General features: G+C 33.9%; 1 protein-coding gene across 1 annotated transcript in view; it reads left to right on the forward strand.

Annotated features, from left to right (window-relative positions):
- Positions 1-288: 288 nt before the first annotated feature.
- The window catches only part of Hsepi (D-glucuronyl C5-epimerase), a 73,908-nt gene continuing 55,004 nt past the window's right edge, over positions 289-19,192 (forward strand). Inside the window, exon 1 of the mRNA XM_089092988.1 lies at positions 289-400. Within this exon, the coding sequence (XP_088949114.1) occupies positions 320-400 (81 nt within the window). The 5' untranslated portion in view covers positions 289-319. The remainder of the gene's footprint in view (positions 401-19,192) is intronic.

Below are 19,192 nucleotides of genomic sequence, written 5' to 3' on the forward strand. Positions count from 1 at the left end.
AATTTAGTATAGGCAAGAGGTCGTTCTTTATTATTAATCTTGTCGAGAGATCAACGTGTATAAATATTGCATTCACTTATTACGTCATATATGTATATAACCTATATACGGTTATAATGTCATTCATGAAGCTTGTACAATAAAATACAGTTTCTATTTGTCAAGATTGATTCTACTTTAAAAACTATTTTATCTTTAATTACAAAAGAAACTAGATGTACGAATTTCCTTTAAAATGAGCCCTTATGCAGCTCTCTACGATTTTCCAGTACCCAGCTAGCTGAGGAGGAAAAAAAACGGAAAGAAAAAAAGATGCCGTATGTGGAGAATATCGCGCTTAGAGCCAATTTTCTTGATTTTCAAGTCAATATATGTTCCTTGTTATTCAAGCCAAGGGACGGTAAGTTTTTTATATAGAGGTTTTGGACAAGGCAGTTCTAATAGCGTACCTCTTGTTTTGATCTGAATCTATTTTTAGGAGTTATGGGTTACTTTAGTTTTTACTATCGGGCGTGATCGTCTCTTACTAAAAGATAGAAGATGTTGGAGGGAATTTTTAATATATTGACTTTAAATATAACTTAACAGGCCTATACTATAGTTAAGTGACTATAAAAGTTGGTACAGGCAAGAGTTCATTCTTTATAATATTTAACCCAATTAATTTCCTTTAAAATGAGCTATTGAACAACCCTCTACGATGTTCCAGTGCCGAGCTATCTCTGGATACAAAAAAAGAAAAAAAAAAGAAAAAAAAAAGAAAAAAATATCCCGTTTAGGCAGAATGTTGTAGTAGCTGCCACTTTTCTTGATTTTCAAGCCAATATATTTCCCTTGCTGTTCAAGATGAAATGAGCTCTTTAAAATGAGCTATTGAACAACCCTCTACGATGTTCCAGTGCCAAGCTATCTCTGGATACAAAAAGAAAAAAAAGAAAAATAAAAAGAAAAAAATATCCCGTTTGGGGAGAATAACGTGGTTAAAGTCAATTTTCTTGATTTTCAAGCCAATATATTTCCCTTGCTGTTCAAGCCAAGGGACAGAAAGTTTCCTATACAGGGGTTTCGGACAAGGCGGTTCTAATGGTGTACTTTTTGTTTTGATCTGACTCCTTTTTTAGGAACTATGGGTTTTTATATTTCTTAACATTGGACGTGATCGTCTCTTACTAGGTTGCTAGCTACCGCTGCAACCCGGATTTTGTTTTGATCTGACTCCTCTGTTAGGAACTATGGGTTTTTATATTTCTTAACATTGGACGGGATCGTCTATTACTAGGTTGCTAGCTACCGCTGCAACCCGGATTCAAAATTGAATTAGTTACTATGGCCTAGAGTTAGTTCTTTAAGGTATCGTAAAAATTTATTTTATAATAATAATTATTTTTTTAATTACAAAAAGTTTCTAAATACAGCAATTTCCTTTAAAATGATCCATTACACAGCTCTTTATTATGACCGTGAACTGTTTGATTTAATACCTCAGTTACTATGGGCTACAGTTCGTTCCTTATAAAGTAATTAAAAAAAAATTACTGCATTTTACGTAATAATGGATAATTATATAAAAAAAACCTAATTAACAAATACCATTTATGATGAACTATATTGGTCCTTAATGTAATGTTTGATTACAAACAGGAAAAAGCCCTAGGCTTTTCCTTAATTTGAAAGTAGTAAGAGACATCCTGACTACAACCTACGATTACTACATCAATGATATATCTTTAGAAAGACTATTATTAACTAAACCCATCCTTCATATTAGTCTAATGGTATGCTTTGTAGTTCAATTGCAATAGGCTATAGTTCGTTCTTTACTATAAACACTGTGAATATATGTAGGCATAATTGTTCTTTACTTAGTTTCAGCTTTAATTCGATGATCCAGACTTTATGTATTAACTATATCCAAAGACTATGACGTAATTTTTTAATTTTATATATAAAATATTAATTTTTTCGTAAAAAAAATCCATAAAAAAAAAAAAATCAAGTAAACATATCCCTAGATATAGAGATTTCCTTTAAAATAAGTCATTGAACAACCCTCTACGATGTTCCAGTGCCAAGCTATCTGTGGAAAAGAAAGAAAAAAATATCCCGTTTGTGGAGAATAACGTGGTAAAAGTCAATTTTCTTGATTTTCAAGCCAATATATTTTCTTTGTTATTCAAACCAAAGGGCGGTAAGTTTCCTTTATAGAGGATTCGGACAAGGCGGTTCTAATGGTGTACTTTTTGTTTTGATCTGACTCTTTTTTTAGGAGTTGGGGGGTTTTATATTTCTTAACATTGGAGGTGATCGTCTCTTACTAGGTTGCTAGCTACCGCAGCAACCCGGATATAACCTGCTGCCCAATTTTTGGTTTTGAATGTTTACTCAGATTGTTATAGGTGACTTCAGCCATCATAATTTCCTTGTCAGATCTAGTTTCAGAGCATTTTTCAATAGTTGTCTTGTACTTTTCAGGACAGTTTGTTCTACAACACAGAGCATTTTTTGCCAAATATTCAGTAGAACTAAAAGAACTGTTTAAAACACAGTTAGAAATACTTTTTTCTTGAGTCGGTGTTCCAGGAATTTGTTCTAAATCATTAGTCTTACAAAGACATATACTAATAACCCTAACAGGCTCGTTTTCGCCATAATTGAAAAACATTGCTTTTCCTTCGCTGTTGATAGGTATGCTTGTATATATATTTTTATTACTGCTGCATAAACTGCAATTGCTCCTTCCAAAATTAATATACGAGTTTTCTAAGAATTACGCCTCCGTATATTCACTGTGTTGTCGAACATTTTCCATTGCATCTATAAACTGTTCCGCAGTTGCCAATCCATACCTTAGAAGCTTTTCGTTAAACTGACAACATTTCTTTTGGATATTACTATGAAGTTTTGCCAAAGCATTTCTTTCCGACTTTTCAACAGCATCCGCTCTTTCAAAGAGAATTTTAATCTGTAATTTTTAATGCTTTTTGTGATCCTGGTTAAACATGCGTAAAATGTTTCTCAATTTACGAAGATCAGCCTGCATTTTTGCCATCTTCTTGTATTTCTGAATGTAATTTTTCCCTTTGTCCTTATACGTTCTTCGGTACAACCTCGCAAAGAATTTAATTTTTTCATTATAGCTTTTGTCACCCAAGTATCTACCCATTATTCTGGTAGCAACTTTTCTTATGTTTGTTTCGGTAATCTTTATCGTTATCATACCGTTCCTTGCTCTTTTGTTTGGCTGTCTCAATTCTTGCTTCTCTGTAATCTTCATCATTATCATACCGTTCCTTACTCTTTTGTTTGGCTGCCTCAATTTTCGCATGTCTATAAACTAGATCATTATAATAACGTTGTTTGTCACTATCAATTTTCGCATCTCGATACACCATGTCAGTTGAATACCTTTGCTTTTCTCTTTTCAAGATGTTGTCTCTGTTTTTTGTATTGTACTGTTTTTTTAAATTACGTATAACTCGCTTAGAAGGCATCTTATTACAAAACAAGAAATAATATTTTCATCTAAATAACACTTCTTATAACTCGTATCGAGTATCCATAACCTAATAAAAAATAAAACTAATTTTTAAATTTTCAGGTATTTTGTTAGTTTGAATGAAAAGATTAAAATTATTGCTCAGATATCATAAATATTTTTGTAGTTTACATAATAACTTTAGCGATTCTAAACTGAAAAATAAAATATATAAAAAATGGAATTTTTTGGTCTGAAAATACATAGTCAATCCCACATCGGGTAGTTAGAACCTAACCAAAAATAAAACTAATTTTAACATTTTAAGGTATTTTTCTAGCTTGTATTGAAATATTCAAACTATTGCTCGGAAACCATGGATATTTTTGCAGTTTACACAAGCTGCAAAGAACGCACAGGCTGATCTTTGTAAATTGAGAAAAATTTTACGAATGTTTACCGGGATTACGAAAAATATTCAAAATTAAAGATTAAAATTATCTCTGAAAGAATAGATTTTGTTGAAAAGTCAGCTAGAGATGCGTTCGCAAGACTTCATAGTAATATCCAAAAGAAATGTTGCATGTTTAGTGAAAAGCTTCCAAGGTATGGACCCGCAACTGTGGAACAGTTTACAGATGTAATGGGAAATCTTATACATCACTGTGAATATATGGAGGCATATTTGTCCTTTACTTAGTTTCAGCTTAAATTCGATGATCGAGCCTTTATGTAATTTAAGCCTCTGCCTCCTTAAATAGACCAGATCAATGATGGCTTTTTAATGTAATTTAATATAATGTTACTACGGGTGAAGGTTCGTTTTTTACTGTAAACCTGATTACAAACAGGAAAAAGCCTACGGGTTTTTCTTCTTTGAAATAGTAAGAGATGAACCTCAAACAATCAAGTAGCTAACTAAGTCCAATGTATGCAATGGTTTTTATTCTAATGGTCGTTTTTTAATTTATCTATTTAATTTCTTACTATGGGGCCGGATTTTCTCTTACTAGGTTGATCGCTAACACCGCAACCCGGATACCAGTTACTATGGGCTATAGTTCGTCCTTTAATGTAATCTCTTACTAGGTTGCTAGCTACCGCTGCAACCCGGATGTACAAAAATCAAATATCTTTGAAAAGACTTCAGTATAAAAAGACACCAAAAATGCAGTTTTTAGTGGAAAAATTCATTCTCTTTTAGAAATAATTTATTTTGACGTTTATGACGTCATTGATCAATTTTTTTATATTAAATATGCAGTTTTTCGTATAAAAATGATTCTATTTTAAAAATAATTTGTGGTAATTACAAAAAGATCTTAACCCGATTAATTTCCTTTAAAATGAGCTATTGAACAACTCTCTACAATGTTCCGATGCCAAGCTATCTGTGGAATTACTAACCTGTACTAGAAGTAAGTGGCGTATAAAATTTAGTATAGGCAAGAGGTCGTTCTTTATTATATATTCCAAGAATTGTCTTTTAATGTAATTATGATTAAATAGACTAAGTAGATAATACCAAAGCAAACAAATTACTTATTTGAGTCTTAAATTATAATCTTATTTTAGTTATTATGGGCTGGAAGTTTGTTCTTTACTGTAATTATAGGGGTTTCGGACAAGGCGGTTCTAATGGTGTACTTTTTGTTTTGATATGACTCTCTTCTTAGGAGTTGGGGGTTTTATATTTTTTAACATTGGACGTGATCGTCTCTTACTAGGTTGCTAGCTACCGCCGTAAACCGGATTGCTAGCTACCGCCGCAACCCGGATACAAACAGGAAAAAGCCTACGGCTTTTTCTTCTTTGGAATAGTAAGAGACGACCTGACTAAAAACTATGATTATGGCATCAATGATTAATCTTTAACATGAAATGTTCTTTACTATAATGGTTTGTTCTTTACTTGGTTTCGGACACCTCTGCAGCCATGATACTGATGGAAATTACATAATCCCTATTTACGTTTCAGTTAACATGGGCTAAGTGTCGTTCTTTATTGTAAACTACCTTTTAAACCCGGATTATGTAATAGGTTGCTAGCTATCGCTGCAACCTATATATTCTTATTTCTGCTACTATGGGCTAAGGTTCGTTCTTTCATGTAAAACTAGCAAAACATTTTTTAAGCCTGATGAAGATTTAAATAATGTGTCAAAAGTAAGGTTGCAAGTCGACGATTTTGTTTTGGCCTTATTATTATTGGTATGGTGAAATAATAATATGCATATGGCTCTTAAATCATACTTTTTTATGGTTCCATATGGTCTAGTGGCTAGGGTAGTTAACTTTCACTTAACAGGCTCGGGTTCGATTCCTGGTGTGGGAAAATTTTTAACTCTATAATCTTCAAACATTTGAACCTTTTATAATTTATAATGATGTATAATATAAATACTGTAATCTTAACTATAGTGAAGTTGCGTATGCAAGTTAGTATAGGAAAGAGTTCGATCTTTATTATAATGAGTTCAATTTTCGTATGAGAAATTTTTACTTGTGATGATTTCTTAAGGAACATAATTAAAATTCCTTAATGTAATAAAAATAATTTGTTTTAATTACAAAAGGTTTTTAACCCCATTAATTTCCTTTAAAATGAGCCATTGAACAACTCTCTACAATGTTTAAGTGCCATGCTATCTGTTGAATTACTAACCTATACTATAATTAAGTGGTGTATAAAATTTAGTATAGGCAAGAGGTCGTCCTTTATTATAAATTAAAAATTGCACTAGTTCTTTCAATTTCTAATCGAATGAACCCTTTTTAAAGTTTCTACAACAACGCTTTCTAAAAGAACCTTATTTGTCCCCAAGGTATAACTTACAGCGCTTGCCCTGAGGGCTTTGGGGGAGTTGTCATCCTCAAAGACATAATATTCAGAACTTTCAAAGACGTTGACAGAAATGGCTATCTAAAAATTTTGATTAGATGTGTTTGGGGAAATGGTGTACTTGAGAGGGGTTATTTACCCCCTCTCTGTTGATGCGAAATATCATAGTTTCAGCCACTTTTCTTGATTTTCAGACTAACATATTTCCCATGTCTTTCAAGCCAAGGAACAGTTAATTTACTCTATAGGGGTATCGGACGATGCGGTTTTGATCTGACTCTTTTTTTAGGAGTTGGGGGGTTTTATGTCTCTTAACATTGGAGGTGATCGTCTCTTACTAGGTTGCTAGCTACCGCTGCAACGCGGAACCCGGATTAAAAAATTATTATCATATCTTATATGTAACTTTTATTTTATAAGTCTTCGATAGTCTAATGGTAAGTATGCCCACTTGTTACCTGGAAGAAGGGGGTTCGATTCCCCGTCAGGGAGTACTTATAATATGTTGAATTAAAAGCACTATCTTTTCAATTTAACATTTAAAAAAGAAACTTGTTTATTTACATTCTAGCTAAAATAATGAAGATAATATGAATGAACCACAGTGTTCAGTTTCTTTGGACTTGAGTTTGTTTTTTAACTATAAATACAAACAGGAAAAAGCCTACGGCTTTTTCTTCTTTTAAATAGTAAGAGACGAAACTCAAACAATCAAGTAGGTAACTAAGTCCAATGTATGGAATGGTTTGTTATTTCAGTGATCGTCTTTTAATGTAATCTTTACTATACAATGGATTCCAATGATCGTCTTTTAATGTAAAAACCCGGATAACTAAATCAAATATATGTAATGGGTTTTTATTCCAATGGTCGTCTTTTAATGGAAAATTTTAATATATTGGCCTTAAATATAACTGTACTAGCCTACACTATAGTTAAGTGGCCTATAAAATTTAGTAGAGGCAAGAGGTCGTTGTTTATTATAAAAACTCAAAGAATCAGGCAGCTAACTAAGTCCAATATAAGCAATTGTTTGTTTTTCTAATGATCATCTTTTAATTTGAAGTTTCTTACTAGGTTGCTAGCTACCACTTAAACCCGGATTGTGTAATAGGTTGCTAACTACCGCTGCAACCTAGATATTCTTATTTCTGCTACTATGGGCTAAGGTTCGTTCTTTCATGTAAAACTAGCAAAACATTTTTTAAGTCTGATGAAGATTTAACTAATGTGTCAAAAGTAAGGTTGCAAGTCGACGATTTTGTTTTGGCCTTATTATAATTGGTATGGTGAAATAATAATATGCATATGGCTCTTAAATCATACATTTTAATGGTCCCATATGGTTTAGTGCCTAGGATAGTTAACTTTCACTTAACAGGCCAGGGTTCGATTCCCGGTGTGGGAAAATTTTTAACTCTATAATCTTCGAACATTTGAACCTTTTATAATTTATAATGATGTATAATATAAATACTGTAATCTTAACTATAGTGAAGGTGCCTATGCAAGTTAGTATAGGGAAGAGTTCGATCTTTATTATAATACCGCTGGTATACGATTATGTTTGAAAGACTGCAGTGTGAAAAGACATCAAAATGCAGTTTTTGGTGGAAAAATTTATTCTCTTTTAGAAATAATTTATTTTAGTTACTATAGATTTTTAACCCAATTAATTTCTTTTAAAATGAGCTATTGAACAACCCTCTACGATGTTCCAGTGCCAAGCTATCTCTGGATACAAAAAAAGAAAAAAAAAGAAAAAAAGAAAAAAATATCCCGTTTAGGCAGAATGTTGTAGTAGCTGCCACTTTTCTTGATTTTCAAGCCAATATATTTCCCTTGCTGTTCAAGCCAAGGGACAGAAATTTTACTATGCAGGGGTTTCGGACAAGGCGGTTCTAATGGTGTACTTTTTGTTTTGATCTGACTCTTTTTTTAAGAACTATGGGTTTTTATATTTCTTAACATTGGACGTGATCGTCTCTTACTAGGTTGCTAGCTACCGCTGCAACCCGGATTTTTTAGGAACTATGGGTTTTTATATTTCTTAACATTGGACGTGATCGTCTCTTACTAGGTTGCTAGCTACCGCTGCAACCCGGATATAATGCCTTATTTATGGTATCCTAATTATCGTCTTTTAATATAACTTCAGTTACTATGGACTAAAGTTCTTTATTTAATGTAATTTTGTTTTGATCTGACTCTTTTTTTAGGAGTTATGGGTTTTTATATTTCTTAACATTGGCCGTGATCGTCTCTTACTAGGTTGCTAACTACCGCTGCAACCCGGGTTACAAACAGAAAAAAGCCTACGGCTTTTTCTTCTTTGAAATAGTAAGAGACGAACTTCAAACAATCAAGTAGCTAACTAAGTCCAATGTATGCAATGGTTTGTTATTGTAATGATCTTCTTTTAATGTAATTTCGTAAAAAAAAGGATTCTATTTTAAAAACAATTTGTTTTATAATTACAAAAGGTTTCTAACTCCATTAATTTCACTTAAAATGAGCCATTAAACAACTCTCTACGATGTTCAAGTGCCAAGCTATCTGTGGAATTACTAACCTATACTATAATTAAGAGGCGTATAAAATTTAGTATAGGCAAGAGGTCGTTCTTTATTATAATTCTTTGAAATAGTAAAAGACGAGTCTAAAGCAATCAAGTAGCTAGCTAATTCCAATGTATGCAATTGTTTTTTATTCCAATGATCGTCTTTTATTGTAATCTCTTACTAGGTTGCTAGCTACCGCTGCAACCCGGACTAGGTTTCAGCCGTCTCTACAGCCATGATACTGATGGAAATTACATAATCCCTATTTATGTTTTAGTTAACATGGGCAAGGTGTCGTTCTTTATTGTAACATCATTACCATACCGTTCCTTGATCTTTTGTTTGGCTGTCTCAATTTTTGCATGTCTATAATCTTCATCATTGTGATAAAGTTCCCTGCTCTTTTGTCTAGCCTGCTCAATTGTTGCTTCTCTATAAAGTTTATCATTGTGATAACGCTCCTTGATCTGTTGTTTAGCATGCTCAATTCTTGCTTCTCTGTAATGTTCATCATTACCATACCGTTCCTTGATCTTTTGTTTGGCTGTCTCAATTTTTGCATGTCTATAATCTTCATCATTGTGATAACACATCTTGCTGTTTTCTTTTGCTCTCTCAATTATTACTTCTCGATACGCCTGGTCGGTTGAATACCTTTGTTTTGCTCTCTCAATTATTACTTCTCGATACACCTGGTCGGTTGAATACCTTTGCTTTTTTCTTTTCAAGTTACTATCTCTGTTGTTTGTGTAGTACTCTTTCTTCAACTTGCGTATAGCCTGCTTTGATCTAACCATTATTCTAATCAAGAATGAAAGAATTTTCAGTTTTGACTTTCCTTATATACTAATTATGACGTCACTCTATTCACGTCATAGCTCTAATATAAAACTATGATGACGTTCATTATTTATCTAGTAGGGTTTCAGACAAGGTATTTCTAATGATGTACTTTTGTTTTGATCTGACTCTATTTTTAGGAGTTTTGGGTTTTTATATTTCTTAGCATTGGACTGATCGTCTATTACTAGGTTGCTAGCTACTGCTGCAACCCAAATTCACATATATATTTATTTATGAGAGGCAGCCTGGCCGAGTGGTCCAAGGCACTGGTGTTAGCCACCAGTCTCTTCAGAGGCGTGGGTTCAATTCTTACCGCTGGTATACGATTATGTTTGAAAGACTGCAGTGTGAAAAGACATCAAAATGCAGTTTTTGGTGGAAAAATTTATTCTCTTTTAGAAATAATTTATTTTATTTAATATATATTTTTAACCCAATTAATTTCCTTTAAAATGATCTATTGAACAACCCTCTACGATGTTCCAGTGCCAAGCTATCTATGGATACAAAAAAAGAAAAAAAAAAGAAAAAAAGAAAAAAATATACAGTTTAGGCAGAATGTTGTAGTAGCTGCCACTTTTCTTGATTTTCAAGCCAATATATTTCCCTTGCTGTTCAAGCCAAGGGACAGAAATTTTACTATGCAGGGGTTTCGGACAAGGCGGTTCTAATGGTGTACTTTTTGTTTTGATCTGACTCTTTTTTTAAGAACTATGGGTTTTTATATTTCTTAACATTGGACGTGATCGTCTCTTACTAGGTTGCTAGCTACCGCTGCAACCCGGATGTCGTCTCTCTGTCGTCTCTGTGTCCCAGAGACAACACAGAGACGACACAGAGAGTCGTCTCTGGGTCATCTCTGTGTCTGTGTCGTCTCTGTGTCGTCTCTTTGTCATCGTCTCTGTGTCGTCTCTGTGCGGTCTCTGTTGCGTGTCTGTGTCGTCTCGCTGGGGCGTCTCTGTGTCGTCACAGAGACGACCCAGAGTCGTCTTTTTTTAGTATCTGTGTCTTTGTCGTCTCTGTGTCGTCTCTGTGTCTGTGTCGTATCTGTGTCCTCTCATTGTCGTCTAAGTGTCGTCTCTTTGTCGTCTCTGTGTCGCCGTCTCTGTGTCGTCTCTGTGCCGTAGCTACCGCTCCAACCCGGAAAAATATATCAGTTACTATGGGCCAGAGATCGTTCTTTACTGTAATAATTATGTTTATAATTTGTTCTTTAACATAAACTTCATTAATCGGATATTTTAATATATCCTATATGGTCTAGAGGTTGGGATAGCTGTCACCCAGCAGGCTTGAGTTCAATTTCCGTACGGGAAATTTTTACTTATGATGATTTCTTAAGGAACATAATTAAAATTTCTTAATGTAATAAAAATAATTTGTTTTAATTACAAAAGGTTTTTAACCCAATTAATTTCCTTTAAAATGAGCCATTGAACAACTCTCTACGATGTTCCAGTGCTTACTAATTATAATATATATCTTTTAATGTAAAAAAAAATATAAATACTGTAATCTTAACTATAGTAAAGTTGCGTATGCAAGTTAGTATAGGGAAGAGTTTGATCTTTATTATACTGGAAACAAAGAAAAGAGAAAAAAATATCCAGTTTAGGCAGAATGTTGTAGTAGCTGCCACTTTTCTTGATTTTTTAGTACTGATTTTTTAACTTGCGTGTAGCTTGCTTTGATCTAGCCATTATGTATTCATGAATGAGACCATTTACAGTTTTGACGTTTCTTATATAGTAATTATGACGTCACTGCATCAAAAATACAGTTTTTATTGGAAAAATTTATTCTCTTTTAGAAATAATTTATTTTAGTTACTATAGATTTTTAACCCAATTAATTTCCTTTAAAATGAGCTATTGAACAACCCTCTACGATGTTCCAGTGCCAAGCTATCTCTGGATACAAAAAAAGAAAAAAAAATATCCCGTTTGGGGAGACTAACGTGGTTAAAGTCAATTTTCTTGATTTTCAAGCCAATATATTTCCCTTGCTGTTCAAGCCAAGGGAAAGAAAGTTTACTATACAGGGGTTTCGGACATGGCAGTTCCAATGGTTTATTTTTTGTTTTGATCTGACTCCTTTTTTAGGAGCTAAGGGTTTTTATATTTCTTAACATTGGACGTGATCGTCTCTTACTAGGTTGCTAGCTACTGCTGCAACCCGAAGTTTCCTTTATAGAGGTTTCGGACAAGGCGGTTGTAATGGTGTACTTTTTTTTTGATCTGACTCCTCTGTTAGGAACTATGGGTTTTTATATTTCTTAACATTGGACGTGATCGTCTCTTACTAGGTTTCTAGCTACCGCTGCAACCCGGATATAACTACCCCTTGGAACCACCGTATATCAGTTACTATGGGCGAGAGATCGTTCTTTACTGTAACTAAACCATTGACCATTAATAATGACCTGGTTACAAACAGGAAAAAGCCTATGGCTTTTTCTTCTTTCAAATAGGAAGATACGAACCTCAAACAATCAAGTGGCTAACTAGTTCCAATGGTTTGATATTCCAATGATAGTCTTTTAATTTCTTTTCAACACATTATAAACATTAACCTTTGATTACTGTAAGCATCATCTATGTAATGGTTCCTTATAACACTTCAGTTACTATGACTGAAGATCGTTCTTTAATGTAAAAGACATCAAAAATACAGTTTTTAGTGGAAAAGTTTATCCTGTTTTAAAATAATTTGTTTTAGTTACAAAAAGTTTTCAACCCTATTAATTTCCTTTAAAATGAGCCATTGAACAACTCTCTACGATGTTCCAGTGCAAAGCTATCTCTGGAAAAGAAGAAAAAAAGAAAAAAATATCCTGTTTGTGGAGAATAACGTGGTTAAAGTCAATTTTCTCGATTTTCAAGCCAATATATTTCCCTTGCTGTTAAAGCCAAAGAGGCGGTAAGTTTTCTTTCAAGGGTAAGCAGCCTGGCCGAGTGGTCCAAGACACTGGTGTTAGCCACCAGTCTCTTCGGACGCGTGGGTTCAAATCTTACCGCTGGTATACGATTATGTTTGAAAGACTGCAGTGTGAAAAGACATCGAAAATTCAGTTTTTGGTGGAAAAATTTATTCTCTTTTAGAAATAATTTATTTTAGTTACTAAAGGTTTTTAACCCAATTAATTTCCTTTAAAATGAGCTATTGAACAACCATATACGATGTTCCAGTGCCAAGCTATCTCTGGATACAAAAGAAAAGAGAAAAAAATATCCCGTTTGTGGAGAATAACGTGGTAAAAGTCAATTTGCTTGATTTTCAAGCCAATATATTTTCTTTGTTATTCAAGCCAAAGGGCGGTAAATTTCCTTTATAGAGGATTCGGACAAGGTGGTTCTAATGGTGTATTGTTTGTTTTGATCTGACTCTTTTCTTAGGAGTTAGGGAGTTTTATATTTCTTAACATTGGAGGTGATCGTCTCTTACTAGGTTGCTAGCTACCGCAGCAACCCGGATATCATAAAACAATTAATTAGCTTTTTACACATATCTCATATGGTCTAGTGGCTTAGGATAGTTGGCTTTCAACCAATTGGCTTGGGTTCGAATCCCGGTGTGGGAATTATTTTTAAAACAAAATCAGGTGAAATTAATTAGCTAATTTGACAAGACATAGGTAACTAAGGGCAAGAGTTCGTTCTTTACTATAAAACAGGCTCGGGTTCGATTCCCGGTGTGGGAAAATTTTTAACTCTATAATCTTCGAATATTTGAACCTTTTATAATTTATAATGATGTATAATATAAATACTGTAATCTTAACTATATTAACTATAGTGAAGTTGCGTATGCAAGTTAGTATAGGGAAGAGTTCGATCTTTATTATAATTATGTATTCATGAATGAGACCATTTACAGTTTTGACGTTTCTTATATAGTAATTATGACGTCACTGCATCAAAAATACAGTTTTTATTGGAAAAATTTATTCTCTTTTAGAAATAATTTATTTTAGTTACTATAGATTTTTAACCCAATTAATTTCCTTTAAAATGAGCTATTGAACAACCCTCTACGATGTTCCAGTGCCAAGCTATCTCTGGATACAAAAGAAAAAAAAAGAGAAAAAAATATCCCGTTTGGGGAGAATAACGTGGTTAAAGTCAATTTTCTTGATTTTCAAACCAATATATTTCCCTTGCTGTTCAAGCCAAGGGACAGAAAATTTCCTATACAGGGGTTTCGGACAAGGCGGTTCTAATGATGTACTTTTTGTTTTGATCTGACTCCTTTTTTAGGAGCTATGGGTTTTTATATTTCTTAACATTGGACGTGATCGTCTCTTACTAGGTTGCTAGCTACCGCTGCACCCCGGATGTTATATAAATGCTCAGTCTAGTTAACCATAAATGGGGATTATGGAGCCGTATTATTAGTCAAGACGCTGAGTGTCATGTAGTAGTTATTAATAGAATTTTTGTTTACAGTTTGAATTAAAAAATTTTCTATAATGTACACTCAGCAGAAATCGAACCTGCGACCGTTAGATTACAATACCAACGCACTATCCATTACGCTACGCAAGCTTACAAAAACTCGATTCTAAGCCGGTTTATGATATACTTCAATGGTTTCATTTTCAAGGTCGGCTTGCGGTGGTAGCTAGCAACCTAGTAAGAGACGATCACGTCTAATACTAAGAATCCAGGTTGCATGCGGCATCTTTTTTCTTTTTTTTATATTAAAAGGCGACCATTAGAAAAACAAACCATTGCATATATTGGACTGAGTTAGCTGCCTGATTCTTTGAGGTTCGTCTCTTACTATTCCAAAGAAGAAAAAGCCGGAGGCTATTTCCTGTTTGTAATCAGGATTCCGGGTTGCAGCGGTAACTAGCAACCTAGTAAGAGACGATCATGCCCCATAGTAAAAACTAAAATAGCCCATAACTCCTTAGAATAGTCAGATAAAAAAAAAACGAAGTACACTATTAGAACCGCCTTGTTCGATACTCCTGTATAGGAAACTTACAGTCTCTTGGCTTGAACAACAAAGAAAATATGTCTACTTGAAAAACAAGAAAAGTGGCTTGAAGTGCAATATTCTGCCTCGACGGTATCTTTTTATTCGTATTTTTCTTTTCTCCTCATTTAGCTCGGTACTGGAAAATCATAGAGAGCTGTTTAATGGCTCATATGAAAGGAAATTGACATATTTAAAAATCATTCATAATAAACAAAAAAATTGGGAAACAAAATCAATATTTTACGAAAACTGTACTTTCATGTACAAGATTGATGAACGACGTCATAATCTTAGGTTGTAACCATATATGGCGTAAAAGTAAATGCAATATCATGATGTTATCTATAAAGACTGTGTACCGGGAGTAAAACACGATATACCTGAAATACCAAAATAAAGTTCCTTCTTTAATTCATACTCCTATAATTAAGCTAAATCTAGTTTCAAAAAGGAAAACGTCCTTAATCAGCAAAGACAAGAAACTGCAGTCTTTGGATTTCGCTAATACAGTGAGCAATAAGAAAAGTGCTACGCACAATATTTTTACGGAAGTTTAAACGATAAGAACCGTGTGAACGCCTAAATCATCAAAAATATTTAAGACGTATTATTGGACGAGGGTTCGCGTCCCTGGGCCACGTGAGCCAATGGCAGGCAGTCCCTAGAGCGCAGGACGAAAGAACTGCGTTTGGGAGTAGGGAAAATGTATTTTTAATTTTAATATGAAGTGAGATCTGAAACGTTTAGTACGAAATTATTTTGGTCACCATTATTATTGTCTTTGAAGTGACCCATTGCTGTACAACTAAGCATGTAAGTTTAATAAATCTATTGTCTTTTTATAAGTGTTCGTTTCTCTTGTATGTCTGAGTCTAGTCCGATAATAGGTAACTAGTTCGCCAGTCCCCAAGGTAAATGCTCCCAAAGGAATCTGATCTCCAAGCGGCATTATAGAAGAAATCTCTATCGCCACGAACAAACCCTTTCTATTACCGCAGATAATTCTTCAATGGTACAAATGGCGCGTGTCGGAAATTGGAGGAAAACTGCGAACTAGTTAGGCTGTTTAAACTTTGTAATTCAAATTTAATTTTTGGAAAGATACAGACATATAATAAAATTGATTAGGCCTATAACCGCTAGGCTACGATAGTAAACCCATTATATCTCATAGGATATAATAGCCTACCCCAAAAATAGGTTAATTAAAATTTTAAGTTGATATAAACACAAAAAAAAAAAAAAAAAAATCATGGACGATCTAAATGAATTACTGTTAGTGCAAAAGTTAGTCGCAAAAAATATATAAATTGCAAAATCTATCCCGGAATACAATGGTCAATCAGATATTGACGAATTCAATATCCAATTGACCCAGTTTGTACAATTAACAAAAACAGACGTTGGAGCGTTAAAAGACATGCTCCTACTACGATTAAGAGGCCAGGCCTTAACCTTTCTAAAACAGGTCGAGCATACCATAGGAAATAACGCCAACTTGCCAATAAATACGGTTGATGACTTATTAAAAGCATTCAAAGAGAGATTTATAGATACCAGTTCAATAAATAAATTAAAACATGGAGTAGTGAAATTTGATTTTTCACAAAATATAAAGGAATATCTGGATAATATACGCATTTCTGTAGAAGCAAAATACGGAAGTGGTTCTGGGCAACTGTATGAAAAAGTCATACTAAATACCTTTTTGCAAGGGCTACCCCAAAACTATATAGAGTAGTAATATCCAAGAATATTCAGACGTTGGACCTTGCAGTCCAAGAGGTAGAACGACTAATTGAAGTTGATAAAATGGTTGCTAATCATAGTAATACAAAAATAAACAACCTAGGCGACTCAAACGCGAACCTAATCTTCAAGGGCGATCAGACATCCCCCAATTTCTTTTCAAGGGATAACTCCCCAGTCGCACAAAGAAACAAAACGCCAGAACCCGCTAGGCAGAAAACAGTACGTTTTCAGCCCATTAACCCTACAATAATAAGGTGCTATAACTGCAATCGCGTCGGCCACATAGCAAGAGAGTGCCACTACGTCACCAATCCCATACCAAGAAATGCTGTCGGTAATACGCAAAATTACGGTAACCATTTGTTCAGAAGAACAAATTTTAGCACCGGTCGTGCAATAGGCTATAGCCAGGGGGATTGCGCCAATCAGTACCTTATAATGCGTACCAACCAAATTTGTATAGCCCTTTCCCCAACAGGCAAATTAATTACCGGTTTGAAAACCCAAATACTCGCCAAGGTCAAAATAATGCGAGAATGCAATATAAAAATAATGAAAATTTCCCGATGAGAAATGAAAATTTTACAAGCCAACAGCACTGGCTAACATTGCCAGCAAACGGCACTGACACGAGACATCCACGTTACCATAATAATACATGGCGAAGACAGGCAGACGTAAATCATTTAAATATGCCTACGGAACCTAATACGTCTGAATATCTATTACAGGCACCGAGAAATGAAATAAATTCTCAGGGAAACGCTTCAGGCCCCTCAGAAACATAATTTGGACCCCGAGGGTGCCAAGGATATTTAATAGGTCCAAAACAATAATAGTGCCTTCTTGTAGTGATATTATTAACAAGTTACCTATATTTAATGATTTTTTTGTAGAAAACGTTTACTTTACGGCCTTAATTGACAGTGGAGCTACTGTAAATATCATAAACTCTTGCGTATTTAATACGTTGCCTCTGCACATTAGGCGACAAAAGAACCCTAATAATCCCAATTTAACAAGTGTTACAGGCCATAAATTAAATGCAAAAGGGTCAATTTGCCTAAACGTAAAAAGAGACAACAGAACATTCATGACAAATTTCATTATATGCGATAATCTCCCATATGAAGCTATTATAGGGGCAAATTTTCTAAGGTCTAATAAAATACTATTAGACGTAGCCAACGAGAAGTTTGTATACCCAGCTAAGGTGGGGGAAAATATTTCTACCTTAAGAAATCGTAACAGAAGTTACGAAGATAACATAACAGTAAACAAAATTTCTAGTGGTATAATGTCGAAGTATTTCGAACCCCATGTCTCGCAAAGACATGGCATAATGGGAAATTTGTTCAATTATCCTGAAAGATATCGCAGAAATGAAGTAAATTTAAATAATAACAGTATTGAATCTGCGAAAATAAAAATAGGAGATATGCGACAGTACAGATCAAATGAAATTAAGAAAATAGTGGAATTGTGGAAAAACATAATAAAACCCAACGTGACGCCACAAGATGCCGCAACGGCGCAGCATAGCGCCAGCATGAATCTAATAAACAAGAAAAATGAAGAGAAATAGTACGGATTTGCGATAAGGAAAACAAAAGTCCCTCCCAAAACAATGCAAAAAATCCAAATATCACAAATGATCGAGCCAGTAATTAGCAAATCAGAAATATGGTTTGCGACACCGTCTGAAATACCTGAAAATCTTTTATGCGAGGACCAAATTATATATTATGACAAAGGAGAAGGTTTTATTTGGGTAACCAATAACCATGAAAATAATACAATTACAATTAAAAAGGGGACTTGTTTAGTCCAAATCGAGATTTTAACTGAAAATGATTTAAATACATGGGAAAATTCAAAAAGAAACCTAGTTAACGGTATTAAAACTTCAAATAACGAATATCCTTTGACTAAATCGCAAATTTTAAACAAATTTAAAATGTATAATATTACGTATATGTAACTTAATAAAAAATTTTGCTATTTTTTTTTTATTTTTATGTTTTTTTTTTCTGAATCTTAAATTTACATCGGGATGATCCAATTTTACCACAATTAAATTTTAACGACTGGTAATCCCGTAGCAAAACAGCCATATCGCGTGCCATATAAGCACAAAGAGTGGTTAAAAAATAAAATCCATGAATTAGAAAGAAACGAGATTATACGCCCAAGTATAAGTCCGTATAGTGCACCAATAATCTTAGTGCCAAAAAAGAATGGAGATTTTAGACTCGTTGTAGATTATAGGGCTCTCAACAAACAATTAGTTAGCGATAAATTTCATTTAACAATAATAAACGAAATTCTTGACGCAATTTAAAGCAAAAAATAAATTTTTACCTATTTGGACCTTACCCAAGGCTACAACCAAGTGAAAATAGCCAAAAAGGATGTCCATAAAACTGCATTTTCAGCATCCGAATATGGATCTTATGAATACTTGAGAGTACCATTTGGGCTCAAAACAAGTTCAAGCGCGTTATGTATACCCCTATTGCACCTGTTAAGAGGATTAAAGAATATAATTCATTTTGTTGATGATATTATATGCGTGGGGGAAAACACTGAGCAACACTTGGCAACTTTAGCTAAGGTATTCGAGAAGTTCAGGCAAGGCAATTTAAAATGCCGGCCTGAGAAAGTAAATTTATTTCAATCCAAAATAAAATTTTTAGGAATAGTAGTAACCCAGGGAGAGATATCCCCAGACCCTGA

This window comes from Artemia sp. Qi Xiang Cuo, chromosome 8 (genome assembly GCF_049724085.1).
Source record: "Artemia sp. Qi Xiang Cuo chromosome 8, ASM4972408v1, whole genome shotgun sequence".
NCBI lineage: Eukaryota > Metazoa > Arthropoda > Branchiopoda > Anostraca > Artemiidae > Artemia > Artemia sp. Qi Xiang Cuo.